The sequence below is a fragment of the Balaenoptera physalus genome (genome assembly GCF_965194825.1).
Source record: "Balaenoptera physalus genome assembly, chromosome: 6".
Classification (NCBI taxonomy): domain Eukaryota; kingdom Metazoa; phylum Chordata; class Mammalia; order Artiodactyla; family Balaenopteridae; genus Balaenoptera; species Balaenoptera physalus.
In genome coordinates this window covers 59,084,287-59,103,887 of record NC_138885.1, presented here as the reverse complement: position 1 = coordinate 59,103,887, position 19,601 = coordinate 59,084,287, and the positions used below count along the sequence as shown (strand labels likewise).

The 19,601-nt window shown below is 36.7% G+C and overlaps 1 protein-coding gene across 3 annotated transcripts in view; it reads left to right on the top strand.

Moving 5' to 3' along the window:
* Positions 1-19,601, top strand: part of SLC38A11 (solute carrier family 38 member 11) — a 55,857-nt gene that overhangs the window by 13,893 nt on the left and 22,363 nt on the right. For all 3 annotated transcript variants that reach the window (XM_082465106.1, XM_082465105.1, XM_082465107.1), the window contains one exon: positions 1,286-1,365. In XM_082465106.1, the coding sequence (XP_082321232.1) occupies positions 1,286-1,365 (80 nt within the window). The remainder of the gene's footprint in view (positions 1-1,285; positions 1,366-19,601) is intronic.

Below are 19,601 nucleotides of genomic sequence, written 5' to 3'. Positions count from 1 at the left end.
ATGAAAAAAAAAAAATTTTTTTTAAGTTATTCATGTGTTTTTACATTCTATTTTGAAAAATCCAACAGTTAATTAATTTTACTTTTCACTGTGATGTTTCATGTGTATCCACAGTGATGAAGCCCCTCCTTCCAGGTAGAGCTGAGAATGGAGATGATATTCTAGAGTTTTCTGACCATGCTCCTTCCTTCCATAACAGGCATCCAGAAATAAACTAACATGTATTAAAAGGGACTTTTTTGGTGAATATTCTGAAATGTCTGAACTGTTTTCCATTCCACATGCTCAATGTAGACATAAATGCTTTCTTAGAGCAAAAGACAAGGCATTTATGAAAAGAAAGCTAATATTCTATCATATTACTAATACTTGAACATTTTGACCCTAAGTGTCCCTTAAAAATGTCACATTGATGTATTTAAATAAATCTCCCATGAGCAAAGCAGAGTAGTTAGAAACACTGATCTGGAGTCAAGCTGAGCATCTGAGTTCCCCTTTGGCCACTTTCTAGCTATGTGACCGGATTCTTTCCCAATATCTGAGTGGATCAGAGGACTTATAATAGAACCTTCTCTCTAGTTAAAAACTAACAACCCAGGAAACAAGATTAATGACAATCAAATGAAATAAAAGCAATTTTATATTTTTCTTATCAGACAAAAATTTCTAAATTGTGCTTATCCATTTAAAAAATTAAGAGTAGAACACAGATTTAATGTAAAGAGTGCAAAGAACACATATACACACAGACCAGTTTATATTGTAACCAGTTAAAATAGTGACAGAAGAGAGAGGAAGTAGCAGAGAAGACTCTAGAAACACAGACCAAAGGGCAAAACCACAGAGGAAAACTAGACTTAATAGAGCTAGAAAGCAGCAAGGAAAAAGCAGAGGCATCCAAAAATGTGTGTGAGTGGATGGAGGGATGTTGTGTAGGAAGAGGCAGGGTAGGATAACAACAGAAGCAAGAAGCAATTATAGATAGAAAAAAGCACAAGTCAACACTAAAATGAAACCTGAAGAAAAATGAAAACATAATTTCCCTTTATGAAATAGTCATACTTGGTACTTGTTCTATTTGGGGGGAAAAGAACTAAGACTATGATCTGATAAAAATTTACTTGCCTGAGATTATCAATACCAATCTGTAAGAATAAACTACTAAAGAATTGTACTTAAAAAACTGTACATAAGTTTACTCAAGTAAAAAGTGAATCACCTAATATTTTCAATAAAATTGTCTCTATTCTAAACTGACCATATATCTTTACATTTTCTTTTTCAGATCTCTCTTATTTCTACAGTTTTAACAACTCTGATTCTTGGAATTGTAATGGCAAGGGTAGTTTCATTGGGTCCACACATGTAAGTTTTGTTGCTTCATTGGTTGATATTTGATTGATACCCATCATTCAGATGTTCATATGATATATTATAAATGCAGAAACATAAAGTTATGATGGTACCAGAAGCATCATTTATCTTCAGTATTTGACAAAATGAGAGAAAGTGATTACATTTAAGTAGTAGCTGATGGGATTAAACTGAGTTTGCTTATTATTTTAATGGCCTGCCTAAAGAATTAAAATAAGGAAGGGATTTTGTATAGTGAGAAATAGGAACAAAGTAGAGAAGTGGTAGATGGCAGAAGGAGGAGAAATGGTAGATGGTAGAAATTTCTGTATCTATCTCACAGATGGATTTGTCCTTAACAAAGTTTTCACCAGTCTAGGTTGAAATGAGAAGAATAAAAAATATAGTGGATGTTTTTCTCTATTTAATGAAATGTAGTCACCTTGAAAACCACCCTTTATTCTCTACTAAGATTATATTCTTTAACTGTGTTACAATGCTTTGTCATTTGTGAACTAATAGTGGTAGTTGGTAATGATATTGATTTGTTTTTTAGATTATTATTTGGCCAAATAAAATGTTGGGAATTTGGCATTGGTTCCACAAATTTTAAAAATGTTACTTATCCGTGAAATTCAAAGTAGATATTCTACTGATCTAAGCCACACAGTTCTTATGCTTTGATTATAGAATAGATTTATCAGATAAGGACTGGGTAGTTTGTATCCACCGTCCCAGGAGAATGCCATAATGAAACTAGCTTAAAATAGCTTTAAACACAAAATTGGGTTCCCACAATGCACAATAACTATTTGTTGAATAAATTAATAAATAATACATTATGGAGGTTCCATGACACCTTAAATATTTTCTGTATCCTACATAAGACAAATAAAATTAATTTAAGACAATCTCTAGCATAGTGCAAGGAACATGCTGGGTCTTCAGTTGTTATCTGTGAGGAAAAAAAGAAACCTGGTGAATAGCTATAATTGATAATGCCATCCCCAAGGTAACTTATTTTTTTCCTACTGATCATTGTTCTGCAAAATCACTTCATCTTCCACTATATATGACTTATGTCAGGCTTCTTAATTTACCAGGAAAATACCAAAAATTATGCCCTAAATTTATTTGAAAGGAAGTATGAAATATCTAGACTAACTGCATTTCATATGGTCTTTTCTTTAAAAAAAAACTTTTTTTAAGGATTTCAATAAAAGGAAATAGCATAAATATCTGTAATGTTTATATTAATGTTCTCTTCAAATAACTTAATCCGAGTTCATAGTTGTATTAGTCAGTTTGGCCTGCTGGAACAAAGTACTATAGACTGGGTGACATGAACAACAGATATTTATTTTCTCATAGTTCTGGAGGCTGGCAGCTTGCTTGGGTTCTGGTGAGGGATTTCCTCCTGACTTGCAGATGCCTGCCTTCCTGCTGTGTCCTCATGTGGCAAACAGAGGGAGAGACAGCAAGCTCTCTGGTGTCTCCTCTTATAAAAGCACTAATCTCATTAAGAGTGTCCCACCCTCATGACCTCTTCTAAACCTAATTATCTCCCAAAGTCCTCATCCTTACATACCATCACGAATTTGGGTTAGGGCTTCAACATATGAATTTTGTGGGGAGCACAATTCGGTCCATAGCGATAGTGTTTTTGAAATGTACCTGGTTCACTTCAATATGGCCATTTATTCCTTCATCTAGTAAACACTTATTGAGTACCTATGGCTTCTAACTATTTTGCTGTGCAGCAGTTACTGCACATTGTTCACGATCAACTATGGATGAGGTATTTATTTTAAAAACAAAAAAGAAAAAAATGACAATACAGTATTAGGAGTGCAAAATAGAAGCATAAATGAGGGACAGTGTCAGCGCCGAAGAAGAGAGTTCTTGATAGTCTGAATTAAGGAAGTCTTCCTAGAGGAAGAAAAATATGATCTGGACATTTTGAAAGAGGAATCTGAATTTTTCCAGGTAGATAAGTGTGTAAAAGGCATTACAGGCCTGGGAAAGGTAAGCTTAAAAGCACAAAAGCACATATTAAATTCTACTAGATGTATTTAACATCTATAACATTGGTACTGTATTCGGCTCTGCTTTTCAAAAGCTGAATTCACAGCAACGAAAGGCTAATAAGTGTATTGAACAAAATACAATAATAATTTTTCTTTAAAATTTTTAATTTTATAAGCCAGAACTATTTTAATTGAAGCCTTTATCATGTAGAGAATAAATCAAGTTATAATAAAAAGTGTTATAGATTTGGTAAATAGAGTACTATGAGGGAATATTGAGGGGAAAAAAAAGCAAGCAGCTAAAAGTTGGAAGTAAATAAATAAGCCATTAGTTGAGCCCAAGCAGAACAGTTTAAAGCAGTGATTTTCAACTCTGGATTCACATTAGAATTACCTGAGTAGCTTTAAAAAATGCTGATGCCAGGGCCCCACTTGCAGAGATTCTGAAGGAATTGATGTAGGGGTCAGGCAACTGGATTTATTACTTAATGGTTTTGAGTTTGTGAACAAGGATCTAGAGCCTCTTGGTTTGAAGATTAAAATCATGAGTACACATTTTAACGGACACATTTCTAAAAATAGGCCAGAGACTTTGTGTTATTTTAGTTACTGTTGTGTCGTTATTTTTCATGATTCATCCTTCAGTTATTTTTTTCAGTGTCTTCTATATACAAAATGTGTGTGAGATACTATTGTGAACACAAAGAGAAAGTATCTCTGCTCTGAGGGGTGCACAGTTTAGTGGGGAAGATAAGATGATACAAATGACTGTCATATAGGCAGTGTATCTTGATACAGAGGAAAGAGGAAGGAGAAGCCACTTCCTGGTGGTGCTAAATGAATTGATTTTTATGGCCAAGAGCTATTTATTTCTGTTGTAAACAAAATGTGACCTGTATCTTTTTAACCTTCCTCTAGTGCTGATAATCATATTTTATCTGAGTCTTTGAAATTTCTCTAATAACAGGGATTATTTAGTTAACTCTTTCAATATTTAAATATTAAGGAAGTGTGTTTTTTAATACTGTGCTGCCTTTTATTTCTGTTTGAATACTACTGCAAACAACTTCTGTTTGTCCAGATTTACAATCAGGCTAATCAAATCCCATGTTTAGGGGCTGGCATAGTAGCTAGTCAGGCAGGCTTTTCTCTGAAAATATGACAGCCGCGAACGCTTATAATCCATAAAACATGAGAAATTCAATACTCCATGTGTGTTTTTCCTCATTTTTTTGTTCAGATGAATGATAAGAAACCCTGTACTTTTTCATAGGGCTTTTAAAGTGGTATTTGAAAAAGATCTTTAAACCCAGTATCAGAAAAGAGGAAGGTCTGCAATGGCGACTGGTATTGACCTTGTTACTATGGAAACACCTTTGTAGTGGTTGTGTTTTAAAAATAAAACATACAATTCAATTTCCTTTTCCATAGCTCATAGGGCCATAAACTCTGCTTTTTGATATGATTTCAAATATCTCACAGTCCAATGACTTTCATTTCTTTTTGGAAATAATGTTCAGTTTTATTGTGTTTTCTAACCTTTTGCTTTCTAAAAACTGAGGTGGCAAGGCAATCTAATTGCTTTCCAGAAAGTGTGCTAGTATCAAAATGCAATAACACATTTCTCCCATTTTTTTTCAAACTACAATCAGAGGCATTATCACTGTGAAAACCTTCATTCTGTGCCTCATTAATATTCAATTCTTTACATTCAGGATGGAAATGATAGCATGCAGTCCAAATGTATAACTAGTCTCCCTTCATATAACATCTCTTTTAGAGCATTTTAATCAATAGTGTAGTGTTCCAAACATAATTTCAAAAAATGTATCTACACTTTTAACAGGTATTTATGCATATAAAATGTGCCTTTTCCAAAGATCTCAATACATACCAGTTTTGTTACCGCTTATTCATTCTAACCCTGGAATTCCACAGTTATAGCTATATATAAAGAGGAACTAGAGGGGATTAAAGAAGGATCAGAAAAAAATGGGTAAAGACAAAGGAATAGTGCATATTTGAAAAGGGAATGATTAGTTCTGGCAAATACCAGCCACTGATTTTTTTTTGATGATGCATAAATTATTGCCTTTTTTGTTGCAAACGACAACAACCATAGAACCATAACTGGTTGAGGCAAGAGAGAATTTATTGACTCACACAGCTATAAAGTTCAAGGCTATTTCTGTTATTAGGTTTGGTTGGATTTAGGAGCTCAGTCAACAAAATCATAGTTTTTCTTTTTTTATCCTTTGGCTTCATATCCTATTTTGGCTCTAGTTTCTGAAAGACTTTCCCCTCATTGTGACAAGATGGCAATGGCAATCTTAGCCTACATCTGTTCAAGTCCAAGTCCATAAAAATAGAAAGAGCTTTCTCTCTTATTTTACCTCAAACCTCACTTCCAGTATTAGTTCTGATTGGCTCTAGTGAGGACCCATGACGCTCATGCCTTGTATTGAGTTGCTTATGTTTATGTTACATGCCTACCTTTGAAGCTAAGGATGGGATCAGCTCAACTAAAGCACATAGACTATGAGCAGAGGAAAAGGTATCCCAAAGGAAATCAAGGCAATGATGATGCCACGAGAAGAGGGAGTAGACTTTGCGTGGTGTAAACTACAGATGTCCACTTGAGGTGACAGGAGGTTACTGGTGACCTTCAGGAGTTTCAATCAAATGATATAGGTGGAAGGTAGCTTAGAGAGAATTAAGATCTAAGTGAATTTGGCCAAAAAAAAAAAAAAACCCTTTTGTTTTTTAAGAGCCTCAATGAATGAAAATCTCAGGACAAAACAGTGGCTTAAGGCAGTAAGAAGTCTAAAAAATACCGTTTTTACCATGGGAGATATGGAACATGTTATAGACCAAGGCAGAAGATGGAGTGAAAGTCCCCCAGGAGATCTTGAAAAGTTGGAATTCATGATATAGAGTGCTCCTTGGAGAGGATTGAAGTAATGAGATAATGAAAATGATCTTAGGACATTAAAAATTTCATACAAAAACATTCTCTGGCAAAGAAAATGTTCCTAAGGCTGCTTCCATGCTAACAAAATTTGCTCAAAATTTGTTCCATGCTAACAAAATTTGCTCAAATACCATTTGACTCTGTTCTGTAGCACTGCTAGAGCTAGTGTTATGTTTTCCCAGACCAGTTGCTGACATGAAGCAACAAATAGAACCATCATCTGACTTGAGTCTGCATGAAAATAGAAAAAAACAGCTGTAAGACAGTATGTTCTCCGAGAAGATCAGTCCAGTTCCTGTGTCAGTGGAGCTGGAGGAGCAGCCTAGGTGGCTCGGTGTTAAGGATTCATCCCACTCATCATAAATTATTTTTTATAAATGGCTGCCTTAATGAAGTGTGCCACCTGTGTGTTATTTCCAATTAGAAGCCAGACTGGTCTGTGGTACAGATTAACGACCAAAGAGCAAAAATCGAGTCGCCTGTTCTTTCAGCTAATAAGCATTTGTTAAATGTCTGGCTTATGCCAGTCCCTCTTCTAGGTCCTGAGGCTGCCAAGATGAGGAAAGCACAGTCCATGACCTCAGATATTTATAGTTTGTGAACGGGGAGAATAGACAGTTAATCTCGATATAATATTTAATAGAATTACGGCAAAACGCAATGGAAACAGGAAGGGCCCTTAGCCCAACCTGGGCAGGCAGGTAATATTTCAAGATAAGACAGTATGTGATCTGCTGTTTTTAAAACAATGTACTGGGATTAGCTGGGTCAAAAAAGGAGAGGAGGGAGGAGTGGGAAGCTACTGTTGGCAGAAGTGAGTGAGGCCCAGAAGTGTGATGTGAATAATGACCTAAAGATTTAACGTTAACAGGAGGTACTTGGAGAAGAAGGACACTGCCACTGGTTGGGGGAACTATCAAAGAACATAAAAGTGCATCCCTTGAGAATTTTCTCAAAAACTCTATCTTGCTTTTATGTTTCTCCTCGAATATATATTTTATCATAGTTTTAACAATGGTCATGTCTCCATATTATCTCTTTTGAAAAACTGCCGAATATGGTGCTTTCCTGATCTACTGAGCTCTGCTCTCTCACCGCCACCACCTATACAGCTTCTGTGTTAGGGAAGTAACTAGAATGTTGGTGATTCTGAGTTGAAAGTTTTGCTAGAGTGAACAAAGAAATGATCGTAGAGAGGTTGGTAGAGACCAACATGGAAGGAAAGCTTTACATGTAGTGCCAAGAAAGTTGGATTTGTTCTTTAGTTGATGGGACATTGAAAGTTCTTCAGCAGGACAGTAACACAGCAAGTCTTCATTTTGGACTTCTCGCACTGCAGAGGTGAGGATAGATGGAGGTTAAAGCCTGGGAGGAGGCTATCTGTAGCAAGCATCCAGGCAAAAGACAACTGGAACAGTATAAAGGCAAGGTTGGCAGAAAAGAAAAGGAAAAAGAGGACGGTGTTGCCAAGGTTTCCAGCTTGGACAACCAGAATTGTAGATGGTCCAGAACTCACCACCAAAAGGAGAAAATGAAAAAGTCTGTTCATCCAGTAAGCATTTGCTAAATGCTTGGGAACATCAAGGAAAAACCCCTTGCTTCTTTTAAGTTGTTAACCAGGATAAAAAAGGAAGCAGGTCTGGAAAAAACATAAGTTTTTAATTTTAATATCGATTTTGAGTAACCCTTGGGGTGGAGAGAGAGGAAAAAGAAGTTTTGGAAATGCAAGTTCGGAGTTTAGGGAGAGTCTGATATGTACAGGATTGTACAGGGACAGCATATAATAATAAGGTGAGGAATTCCCTGCCGGTCCAGTGGTTGGGACTCCGCGCTTCCACTGTTGGGGGGGAGGGAGGGAGGCACGGGTTCAATCCCTGGTCGGGGAACTGGGATCCCACATGCCGCATGGCACAGCCAATAATAATAATAATAATAATAATGTGAAGAGAGGTACGACCCAAGTAGAACCCCAGTGGTAAATACAATTGACCCTTGAACAACATGCGTTTGAACTGCTCGGGTCCATTTATTTGCGAATTTTTTTTCAATAGTAAATACTGCAGTACTACACAATCACAATTGGTTGAATCCACGAATGCGAAACTCAGATGGGGGGGTCAACTATAAGTTATACTTGGATTTTCAACTGTTCTGAGGGTCAGTGCCCCTAAGCCCTGCATTGTTCAAGGGTCAACTACCATCATCTGGAGCTCACATCTGAAATTACATTTATTTTAATATAAACCTTGAGCACTTGTGTTTAAAAACAAAAGGATCAGTTTTGATGTTTAGAGCGATACCCAGGAAGAATGTTCCTGAACAGCTGTATGTGTTCATGTGGACCACAGCTGTCTATAGAACAGACTCAGAAGAAAAGCGAGCTGGGAGCGAGAAAATGGCAGAGAGCTGTCAGCTGATGTGGAGCTAGGGAAGTGGGCAGATCTGCTTATGTCACTAATAGCTTGGGGTGTGACAGGAAACGTGGAGCCTTTGTGTGCCAGCCAGAGCACTTAACTCCCAGATGTATCTGGTTGAAGAGGTTAATATGTAAGGCTCTCTTAACAAAAACGCAGGCTCTGCTGAGATTGTATGATTTGGAAGGTGCCTGTGTTTAGATGAAAAGAGTTTGGTCAGGTACAACAGGCACATGTGGTGTCCGATCCTCCTGATGGGAGGTCAGATGTTCTGGTGATCAGAAGCAATCCCTATGCAGCTTGTTTTCTCCAGTCTGTGAAGAATGGAGATGTATTTGGTGGGACTTGCTTCCTACTTGCTTATTACTACAAATCTGCCGTTATAAAGATAAGGAAAAGTATGTCTTTCAAAATAGGATGCAAAACCTGAATCCAAGAACCCAAACTGAGATAATTTTGCAAAATGAATTTAAGCCCCCAAACCCTCCCCACCTCGCACACATAAGGAAGAGGCTTCTAAAAATTTTATAACTAAGCGTGTCTGGATTTTTCAGAGTAAGAGAAGCAATCATTCTTGTAAAAGTATTTGCAAACTGCTACAAGCCAATCTGTATTTCTGTCAGTATTAAAATATGTTAAAACACTGGAAGCATTGCTTCTTAAATGATCTGAACCTTGTAATAAACCTTCATTATGTTGCCATGATTTATTTGAAGTTTTGTAAGACATTTTAAAAGATCCTGCCTCTTCCCAATATTGCTTTCATTTGGATTTATTTTTCTCAAAAGAATATTCACATATTTTTACAACATCAAATATTACAAATTGCTTTTAATGAAATAGAGCTGCCTCCTACCAAATCCTTTCCTATTTCAGCTGTATCTTTTGGCATTTACATTTTGACTTCTAGGTAATGTGCTTGTAACTGCTATTTCTGGATTCTCACTGTTGTCATATAGTAGATGAGGATTTAGCTCTTTCAAATTATTTTTCTTCTTCTTCCATATCATAATACGTGAAGACTTAACACAAGTTTCAAAATTAGTTATATTTCCCTTCTGGTACATTTTTTCTAGAATCAAGACTTGCTTTTAGTTTTGTTTTTAATCATGTTTAGTTGGATGTTCAGTTTAGCTTTAAAAAAAAAAAATTTGATTTTTTCAAAGCAGTTTTAGGTTCACAGCAAAGTTGAGAGAGCGGTACAGAGGTTTCCCACAAATGCCCTGCCCCACACATGCATAGGCTCACCCATTATCAACATCTCCTACTAGAGTGGTACATTGGTGACAGTTGATGAATCTAGGTTAGTCCATCATAATCACCCAAAGTCCATAGTTTACATTAGAGTTCACTCTTGGTATTGTACATTCTGTGGGTTTGGACAAATGTGTAATGACATGTATCCATAATTATATCATCATACAGTGTATTTTCACTGCCCTAAAAATCCTCTGTGTTTCCTCTATTCATCCCTTCTCCCCCACCCCTAACCACTGGCAACTACTGATCTTTTTACTGTCTCCACAGTTTTGCCTTTTCCAGAATGAAATACAGTTGAAATCATATAGTATGTAGCCTTTTCAGAATGGCTTCTTACATTTAGTAATATGCATTTAAGGTTCGTTCCTGTTTTTTCGTGGCTTGATAGCTCAGCTCTTTTTAGTACTGAGTAATATTCTATCATCTGGATGTACCAGAGTTTATTTATCCATTCACCTTCTGAAGGCCATCTTGGTGGCCTCCAAGTTCCGGTAATTATGAAGAAAGCTGCCATAAACATCGGTGTGGCAGGTTTTTGGGTGGATCATATGTTTTCAGATTCTTTGGGTAAACACCAAGCAATGTGATTGCTGGATCCTATAATAAGAGTATGTTTAGTTTTATAAGAAACCATCAAACTGTCTTCCAAAGCAGCTGTACCAATTTGCATTTCCACTAGCAAAGAATGAGGGTTCGTATTGCTCCACATCCCCACCAACATTTGGAGTTGTCAGTGTTCTAGATTTTGGCCAGTCTAATGGCTGTACTTTTTTTTTTCTTTCTTTCAAGGTGTGTAGTGGTATCTCAGTGTTGTTTTAATTTGCACTTCCCTGGTGACATATGGTTTGGAGCATCTTTTCATATGCCTGTTTGCTCTCAGGATCTGTTCTTTGGTGAAGGGTCTATTAGGGGGTCAGTGGATCTTTGGCCATTTTTAAATTGACTTGTTTGTGTTCTTATTGTTGAGTCTGAAGTGTTCTTTGTATATTTTGGAGATAATGAGTCCTTTGTGAAATGTGTCTTTTAAAAATATTTTCTCCTAGTTTAGCTTTTGACTTTGATTATTTTTGTTACTCCTTTTCCAAATGCTCGAACATATAAGATAATCTACCAATCTTGTTATTTTTCCTAGAGACCTCCTCTCAGAGCCTTTGTCCTCTTGCGCCTTTCTAGATAGAGTGATTTCTCAGTTTGCTGCCCCATGGTCCTTCTAGGACTTCCTTTCACCTCTTTTTTTATGTTAGACACCCTACTTCCAGTTTCTCATATCTTTCTTTTTTTCTTTGTTTTCTCCTTTTGCTGGAGCATCCTGAGTAGCTTTCTGGTGTGTCTGAGTCCTTTACACACGGGGGTTTAGCAAAGTGAGTTAGCTCTTTCACATCTTTAGCTCCCTCTATGTCGTTGTAACTTAACACCAAGAATAACCCTTAATCTATGTGCATGTGTGTATAGATAGAATCTTAAAAATGTAAAGGTTAATTTTATACTTTTTTTCCTTTCAAGTCTAAGATGTAATCCAAGTGGTGATTAAATAATCAGGCAATTTGCCTCTCTATCCATTTTAGATGTCCAATATCTTAAGGTTTAATGAGTGCCCTCTTTTATTCAAACATTGAATTATCTTCCACTGGTGGTAGTCTCCACACCACTGTAGCAAAATTTATATCAGCACAGAGAAGCTACAGCTTAGCTGGGGAACTGATAGCTGGCCTAAGCTGTACCCTGGAGTGAGGTGAGCAGCTCCAGGTGCCCTGAGATTACCCAAGGGGTTTTCTGCAGCTGGAAGCTGCACTAATTTGGCAGACCCAGTTGTGCAGAAAAGTGTATGGGGTATGGTGGGTGGGATGGAATACCGAACACTTATCTGTCAGTATCTAAAGCATAAATGAATCTTTTCATCTTTTTCACCATAATCAAAACGAAACGGCTGCCCGTTTGGTTGCATGTGTATCATCTGTTATCAAGATTAATTGCTTGCTTATTTAAAATAAGATAGCTTGCCTTTCTCAAGGTCCCTTCATTCTCTAAAAGAATATGAATACCATGATGAAGATTGCATTTCATGAACTTGCAGGTCCTTACATCCAGACTAAGACATGTATTGTTACTTTAGTGATAACATGAGGAAAGGGAAAAAGAGCAGAACGAGGTCCCATCTAACACTGATTGTCCGCTATATACCACACTCTCTCATTCATTTTCTCATGACCTTTGTGTCAGATATACAAAATACAATTAATATCATCTCTGTTCTACAGCAGAAAACACCAAGACCAGTGTCATTAAGTAGTCTGCCCAAAGTCACCCTGCTGGTATATCATAAAGTTAAAATTTAAATCCTGCAGCGCCAGATGGAGGCACACGCGGTCACTGTGCGCGAGTGGCTGTCCTCCTGGACGCAGGGGGACCCCGCCAGCCCCTCCCTCCCGGGAGATCACGCCAACCCCAGAGGAGACACGGAGCGACACGGTCAGAGCAGGGCCATGAGAGAGGGCTTTGGAATGGTGACCGCTGAGCATCCCCACCCCGAGTGTTTGTAACTGCCCAGAGGAATGTTCTCTTCTCCGTGTTATTTATTTGACTTTGTGCTCTATATTTGTCCAAGAGATGAAAGTTAAGTTTTGCGTTTACCGTTACAAGGAGTAAAATAACAAAACGAGAGTCGAGAATTGATAATAGTCATTTGCAGATCACAACCAGCTTTTCCCACGAAGTGACCAAATCTTAAAAACCTAATTTAGGTCTCAGTGAGACATTTTTGAATGTGTCTGAAGGGTTATTTGCAGAAGGAGGTATCTTAGTCATGAACATAGTCACTGCTCTCAGACGGTCGCTGGTGGAGACATTGCTCGGCTGGGTCCAGTTTCTCACTTTCCTGTCTGATTCAGAAAGAGCTTTACTTCCCTGCAGGAGTGAGACTTCATTTGCACCTTTGGTTTTTATTTTATTTTATTTTGTTTTCAATAGCCATCTCTCCGTAGAATGTGTATATAAATACCGGAAATCATAATCTAATTTTTAAGGAGTTTATGCTCATATTATTTAAGAATGACCCGAATTGTCTTTTTATTAATTGCCTTTTGAAAATCTGCAGTTAGGAAGTAATGTACATGTAGGGTTTAGGAATGTCAGTCAGAAAATTATATTTTAAGAAATGTAATTATTTTATTTACCTTCTAAAGCCAAATATTCTTAGGCAGAAGTTCTCTGTTTTTTTTTTTTAAACTGTACTTTTGTCTTTAATTCAAGAAGTAATTCTCTTTTTTTTTTTTATTTAATTAATTTATTTATTTATGGCTGTGTTGGGTCTTCGTTTCTGTGCGAGGGTTTCTCTAATTGCGGCAAGTGGGGGCCACTCTTCATCGCGGTGCGCGGGCCTTTCACTGTCGTGGTCTCTCTTGTTGCGGAGCACAGGCTCCAGACGCGCAGGCTCAGTAGTTGTGGCTCACGGGCCTAGTTGCTCCGTGGCATGTGGGATCTTCCCAGACCAGGGCTCGAACCCGTGTCCCCTGCATTGGCAGGCAGATTCTTAACCACTGCGCCACCAGGGAAGCCCTCTCTGTTGTTTTAGTTTCACTTTATTTTGAGGGTCTTTCCTTGTTATGAGTGCACAATGCCCACCTGTTTGACCCCTGGCCCTGCATGGCCTCACTCACCTTGGCCGACCCCCAGGCAGGCCTGATGGCCACCAGGACGCCCACACAGACACCACGGTCAGCACACGCTGACCTGATGCGTGAGGCGTGGGGCGAGGCCTGAAGAGAGGAGGGGAGGGGAAGCGAGGAGGAGGAGCAGGGCCAGGGCTCCCGCAGGCTCCAAACCAGGGAGCAGGGCTTCCCCAGCCCTCACACTTCTTTGCCCTTGTGTGGCAATGTCCACCAGCGCCTATGTGGCCATCAAGAGATATGCTGGCCTCTGTGTGGTGACAGCCTTCAGAAGGGTGAGGAGGCCCTTGACCCTCTCATCTGGAGAGCAGCGAAAGGGGCAGGTCAGCATGAGAGGGTCTTCTGAGGCTTATTTGAAATCAGACACCCCAGGTGTGTGAGGTCCCACCTAGAATGACTGTGAGCCTCGAGGTGTGTAAGCTTGCCCCTAGTTTGCTAAGATGATCTAAAATAATGTTTACTGTTCCAAGTTAGAGAAGAGAGAGCGAGAGAACGGGTCTGTGCGGCCCCCTGTGCAGGTCGGCTGGTCTGAAGATGAAGTCTGCCGTGTTACTGATCAGGCCAGACACGCTCGTGTCAGCGCATCACCTGGGTCTCTCTTGTGCAGAAAACAACATGGTGTTTTTACTCTGCTTGTGTTCTCTCACAGTATGCTGTTAGAAGGTTAATTGATAAGATTAAAGTAGCCTTAATCACAAAGATGTTTAGTGTTTAAAAAAATTCCCCAGCAAGCATTGGAACTTCTAAAATACGTATATCATTTGTACAGGGTTAATCTTGGAAATTATACTTGAAAACTTTATTCTACTCTTCATTTTAAGTTGGAAATCGTTTTTGACAAAATTGTTTTGTACCATTGGAAAAGAAAAATGGTAATTTATGTTCTTAAAAAAAAAAAAATTTAAATCCAAATCCACCTGACCCCAGAGCTCATTATTTGTTTCCATTTGAGCTTGCTGTATTCCGTATGTTTTTCCTTAGTCGAGAGAAAGTTCCTTCACAGTGGAAATTAAGTTCATTATTGTTCTAGTTGTCCCTTATTGATAATATTAATCACAGTTTTATCTATAGCCAGCAAATAATCACATTAAATGAAAGAAGCAGGTAGGAGCCAAATGGGGATAAAGAGCTGGTTTATGCATTACTAGGTAACATTAACACTTGCTGAAGAGATGCTATCGACTGCAGTGGACTAACTTCAAAACTGTTGGCTTCCATTGCAAACTCTAGACACACACCAGGAAATGTGGTTGGTTTCAGTTCTCAGGGAAATGAACTTTGACGGCGCCAACAGAAGAATCTAAAACAAAAAGAAACCCGAGAGTAGTTCTTATTTGGGGGTTTCTTCAGAAGAAAATTAGCTTCTCTTTGTACAAAAGAAATACTCCTGAAGAGTTGTATGTTAATATGTTTGATTTTGAAAAATCATTTGAAAACCATTTCCTGTTACAGGTTACTTATTGTGAATTATTCTTTAAAATTAAAAAAAAGGAAAGTGCTCATCCTATAATTTAATCACTTTGTAATAACAGATTAGTCTTTACTTGATTCATATTTAATAATATTTCAATATGACTACTATGTACTGTGTTTTCCCCCTATGTCTGTATTCATAATGACAGTTTTGATTTGTTTCTCCCAGTTTGTTATTTTTTTGCTTTCTTCATCTTCTTTTTCTTTTCTTCTTGTTTTTTTCTTTCTCAAATTCTCTGGTAGCCATGGTTCTTTATAAGTTAACAAAGTATTATTCTTGTCTACTGTTACACTCATCTCCTCCTTTCTTCTACTTGCCTCTCAGGAAGTTCAGTTGGTAAATAGTAGCTGAAACTTACCACATAAGCTACACTGCAGGAAAAATAAACCCTCTTTAAGTAATTTCTTTAACTCTTCTAGACCATTAGAAGCTAATTAGGTTTTCTGCAACAAAAGTTACCTATACCACTCCTTTTAGATCTGTGTTGTCCAACACAGTAGCAACCAGCCACATATGACTTTTTTTTATTTTATGATTTTTTATTGAAGTATAGTTAATTGACAATGTTGTGTTAGTTGCAAATGTTAATTTACAGTGTTGTTTACAGCAAAGTGATTCAGTTATACATATAAATGTATATATATAAATATATATATAGTCTCTTTCAGATTTTTTTCCATTATAGGTTATTACAAGCTATTGAGTATAGTTCCCTGTGCTATACAGTAGGTCGTTGTTGTTTACCTATTTTATATATACTAGTGTGTATATATGTTAATCCCAAACTCCTAATTTATCTCCCCCCACATGTGACTATTTAAATTAAGTAAAATTAAGTAGAATTAAAAATTAATTAACTCTAGCCATAATTTTAAATGCTCAGTAGCCACGTGTGTATAGTGGTCACCATATTGCACAGCACAGATGTAGAACATTTCCATCAGCACAGAAAGCAATTGTAAGGGAGCAAAATTTGCCATGCCAAAATGTGTCTCTTTGGCAGGTGGATTATTTTGAGCTGAAAACAATCAAGACCCAAAAGACTCAGGAAGTACCTTTGACCTTCTTCCTCACTGCCTAAAAGAATTCAGATAGAGGGACGTTCCTGGAATAGAGCAATCACCAGAGATACCTGCAAAGAATATGTGCTAGGTGTGGTAGAGAAACTTGGCAAGGGCTAGAGATCAGGGTCCACTAAATGTCCCATGTCTCCACATGGCCCAGCAGACATTTCTTTACCAAACATTTACTTTTCCATCTTCATGTGAATTGCCTTCCTCCCCTTCAAAGTCCCAAACCACTACCCCCAACATCCTTGTTTGTCTTTAGCTAAAGATGGTATTTAAGGTGAGGGCTTTGACCATTTTGGCGAGTTACTCAGTTCCCCTGGGTCTCTCCCATGTATACCTGTCATTAAACTTCTGTTTGATTTTCTCCTGTTAATCTGTCTCATGTCAATTTAACTCTTAGAGCAGCCAGAAGAACCTAGAATAGCGGAAAATGTCTTCCTCCCCAACACAGTATTGTATGCTGCTATTCTAGATTATCATACAGAATAAAAAATATTTGACCTCTTTGTTTTGTCTTTTTCTCTGCAGCATTTCCAGTGGTCATAACACTGATTGCCACATTGGTAGTGTTCAGCAAATATTTGTTGAAAATTGAATGATTTGAATGACTTTCCAGCAGGAAGAATGTAATTTTAGTTATAAACTATTTATGAAAATTTCAGCTTAAAAATTAAGTTCAAATCCAAAAAAGGTTTCATGTAGAAAATATTGTATAATTATATAAAGTTCAGAAAGCTTTAAATTGGGCTAAATCTTTTTTGAAATAATTTTCTGTATTTGGTTCCAGTCTTTATTGACGATAGACTATCATATTTAAAAGTCAGTTTACTTCTCTTTCCATAGCAGTAACTATAATTCTTAAGTTGGATTCATTTTTCTTTCCCCAGACATAACTATTATTCTTAAGTTGGTTTGAATCATTCCTGTTCATGCTTTTATACTTATACTATGCACTTATGTATTGGCAATAGTATTAGTATTGGTTAGTATGTTTGTAAAATATACATAAATAATCACTATGGTAAAAAAAATGTACATTCTCTAATATAACTCACTATTTTCCCCTCAATATTGTATTCAGTATATTTCCATTTTGATAAAATTAGCACTGGGTGACTTTTTAATTGCTCTACAGCATACATTCTGATGGTTTAGAGATTTAGAAATGTAATTGTTTGCTTATAAGCTTTGAGTACCTTAAACTTTACTAGATATTGCCAAGATCTTCTCCAAACTGTTTTACAGTTTACAATTCCCTCCATAATAACTGTATCTTGTCCTAGCAACTTCTCAACATTGCTATTATTGAAGTAGGTGTAAAATTTTTTTTTAATGTATTTCATTTGAGTTTTTCTAATTATGAAGGAGGGTGAGCAACATACAGCGTATTTGTTGGCCATTCTCATTTCCTTTTCTGTCAATTACCTGTTGTCTATTGTTCATTGGAATATCTTTTTATTATGATATGCAGTAGCATTTAATATACACTGGATAATAACCCTTTCTTGGTTATATGCAAGAAGCATTTCATCTCCCAATTTTTAGCTTTTATTTTTTAACTTTGAATATGGATTATTTTATTATACAGACATTTTATATTAATATTTACCTTCCATTGATTTTATCAGGTTTATCAATTTTTACCTTTATGGTTTTTGCCTTTATAAGTTTAAAACAATCTCTCCTCCATCGATATTATGTTTTATTCTTTGAAATTAAATATTAATTTGGAGAGAATTGACATCTACATGATATTGAGTCTTCCCATTCATAAATATGGATATGGTATATCTCTCCATTTGTTTGTCTTTCAATAAAATTATGTCATGCCATTAATATTATGCATATCTTTAAAAATATTTAGTGTTTTTGTTGTCACTGCCATTTAAAAAACATTTTAACTGGTTCTTTTTTGTATACATCAACCCTATTAATTTTTGTATATTGAGCTTGTATCCAGTGAAGTTGCTGAATGCTCTTATTAATTTCCAATAGCTTGTCAGTAGATTCCCCTGAATTTTCTGTGTACATAATTATATTGTGTCCAAATAATTTATCACTTTCCAATGATTACATATCTTATCACTCAGTCTTATTTTATTGCATTAGCTAGGAGTTCCAATAGTATATTCTGAAAGCAGTGATAGTGGACATCCTCCTCTAGTTTCTGCCTTTAATTGTAATATTTCTAACTTTTCACTTTTAAATATGTCACTTGCTATAGGTTTTGGTATATATTCCTTATTAGGTTAAGGAAGTTCTACTTTAATAATAGCGTGCTTAGCATGCTTGTCAAAACAAATACTGGATTGTACGCTTTTCTGCCTATTTTGAAATGGTCAGTCATAAGCTTTTTTCTCCATTAATCTGTTAATGTGATGACTTATACTAATAGATTTTTCTATTACTGAACTACTCTTGCACTTATTGGAAAAAACTCTTCTTAGACATGATTTTTTTCTTAAACATTGCTTGATTGCATTTGATAATATTTCACTTTCTATTTCAGCATCTATATTCTAAAGTCAGAGCAGTCTGTAACTTCATTTTCTCACCCACATTGAGTATCAAGATTTCATAAAATATACCAAGAAACTTTCTCTTTTCTTTTTTCTGTGGAACCATTTTTCTGGAACTCAATCCCAGGCTAATTTACAAAAGGTTGGAAAACCATATTCAATGTCTCTTTCCTTCTCTTTATCTAGATTTGGACACACATTTTTTCCTATCTGTAACATGCTTTTGGTATTTTCCATCTTGTAAAATCAGCATCATTAGCTGAACACAGAAAATCCAAAATCATCGTAGGTACTATTTCACACTCCGTCTTATCTAGGAATATCAAGGAACCATATGGACCAGGAAAAACCTTTTAAACTTAAATGAAAGAAGAAAAATAAAAATAAAACTCCTACCTTTTCATTACTAATGTAAGAGTTAAAAAGTAGGGCACCACCGCAATCTGTACTGAAAGGAAAAATGAATATTATTCACCTGGAAATACCCTACCAGGGAAAGTAGATCATTTAAAACATATTAGAAAGTTAAAAATCTTCAAGCTTCTACAATTGTTAGTGCTGCCTTTTCTCAAAAAAATGTTTAAGGACTGTGGACAAAATTTGTATTTTTCCACATTAACGTTGGAATTTGACAGGTATGCTGCTGTCGGTAATGTTCACTGCAATGAGTAGTGGAAGCAGCAGGTGGCAGCAGCTCCCACTCAACAAACTATGGGATTCTGAGCAAGCATTGTAACAGCAGGAGGCCTCCCTTGCATTGCTCCTTAGTTCGTGTCTGTAATGTTCATTTCAAATATGGAAAGAAGTAATATAATGCATAAATCCCACTAACTTTGACAAAACAGATG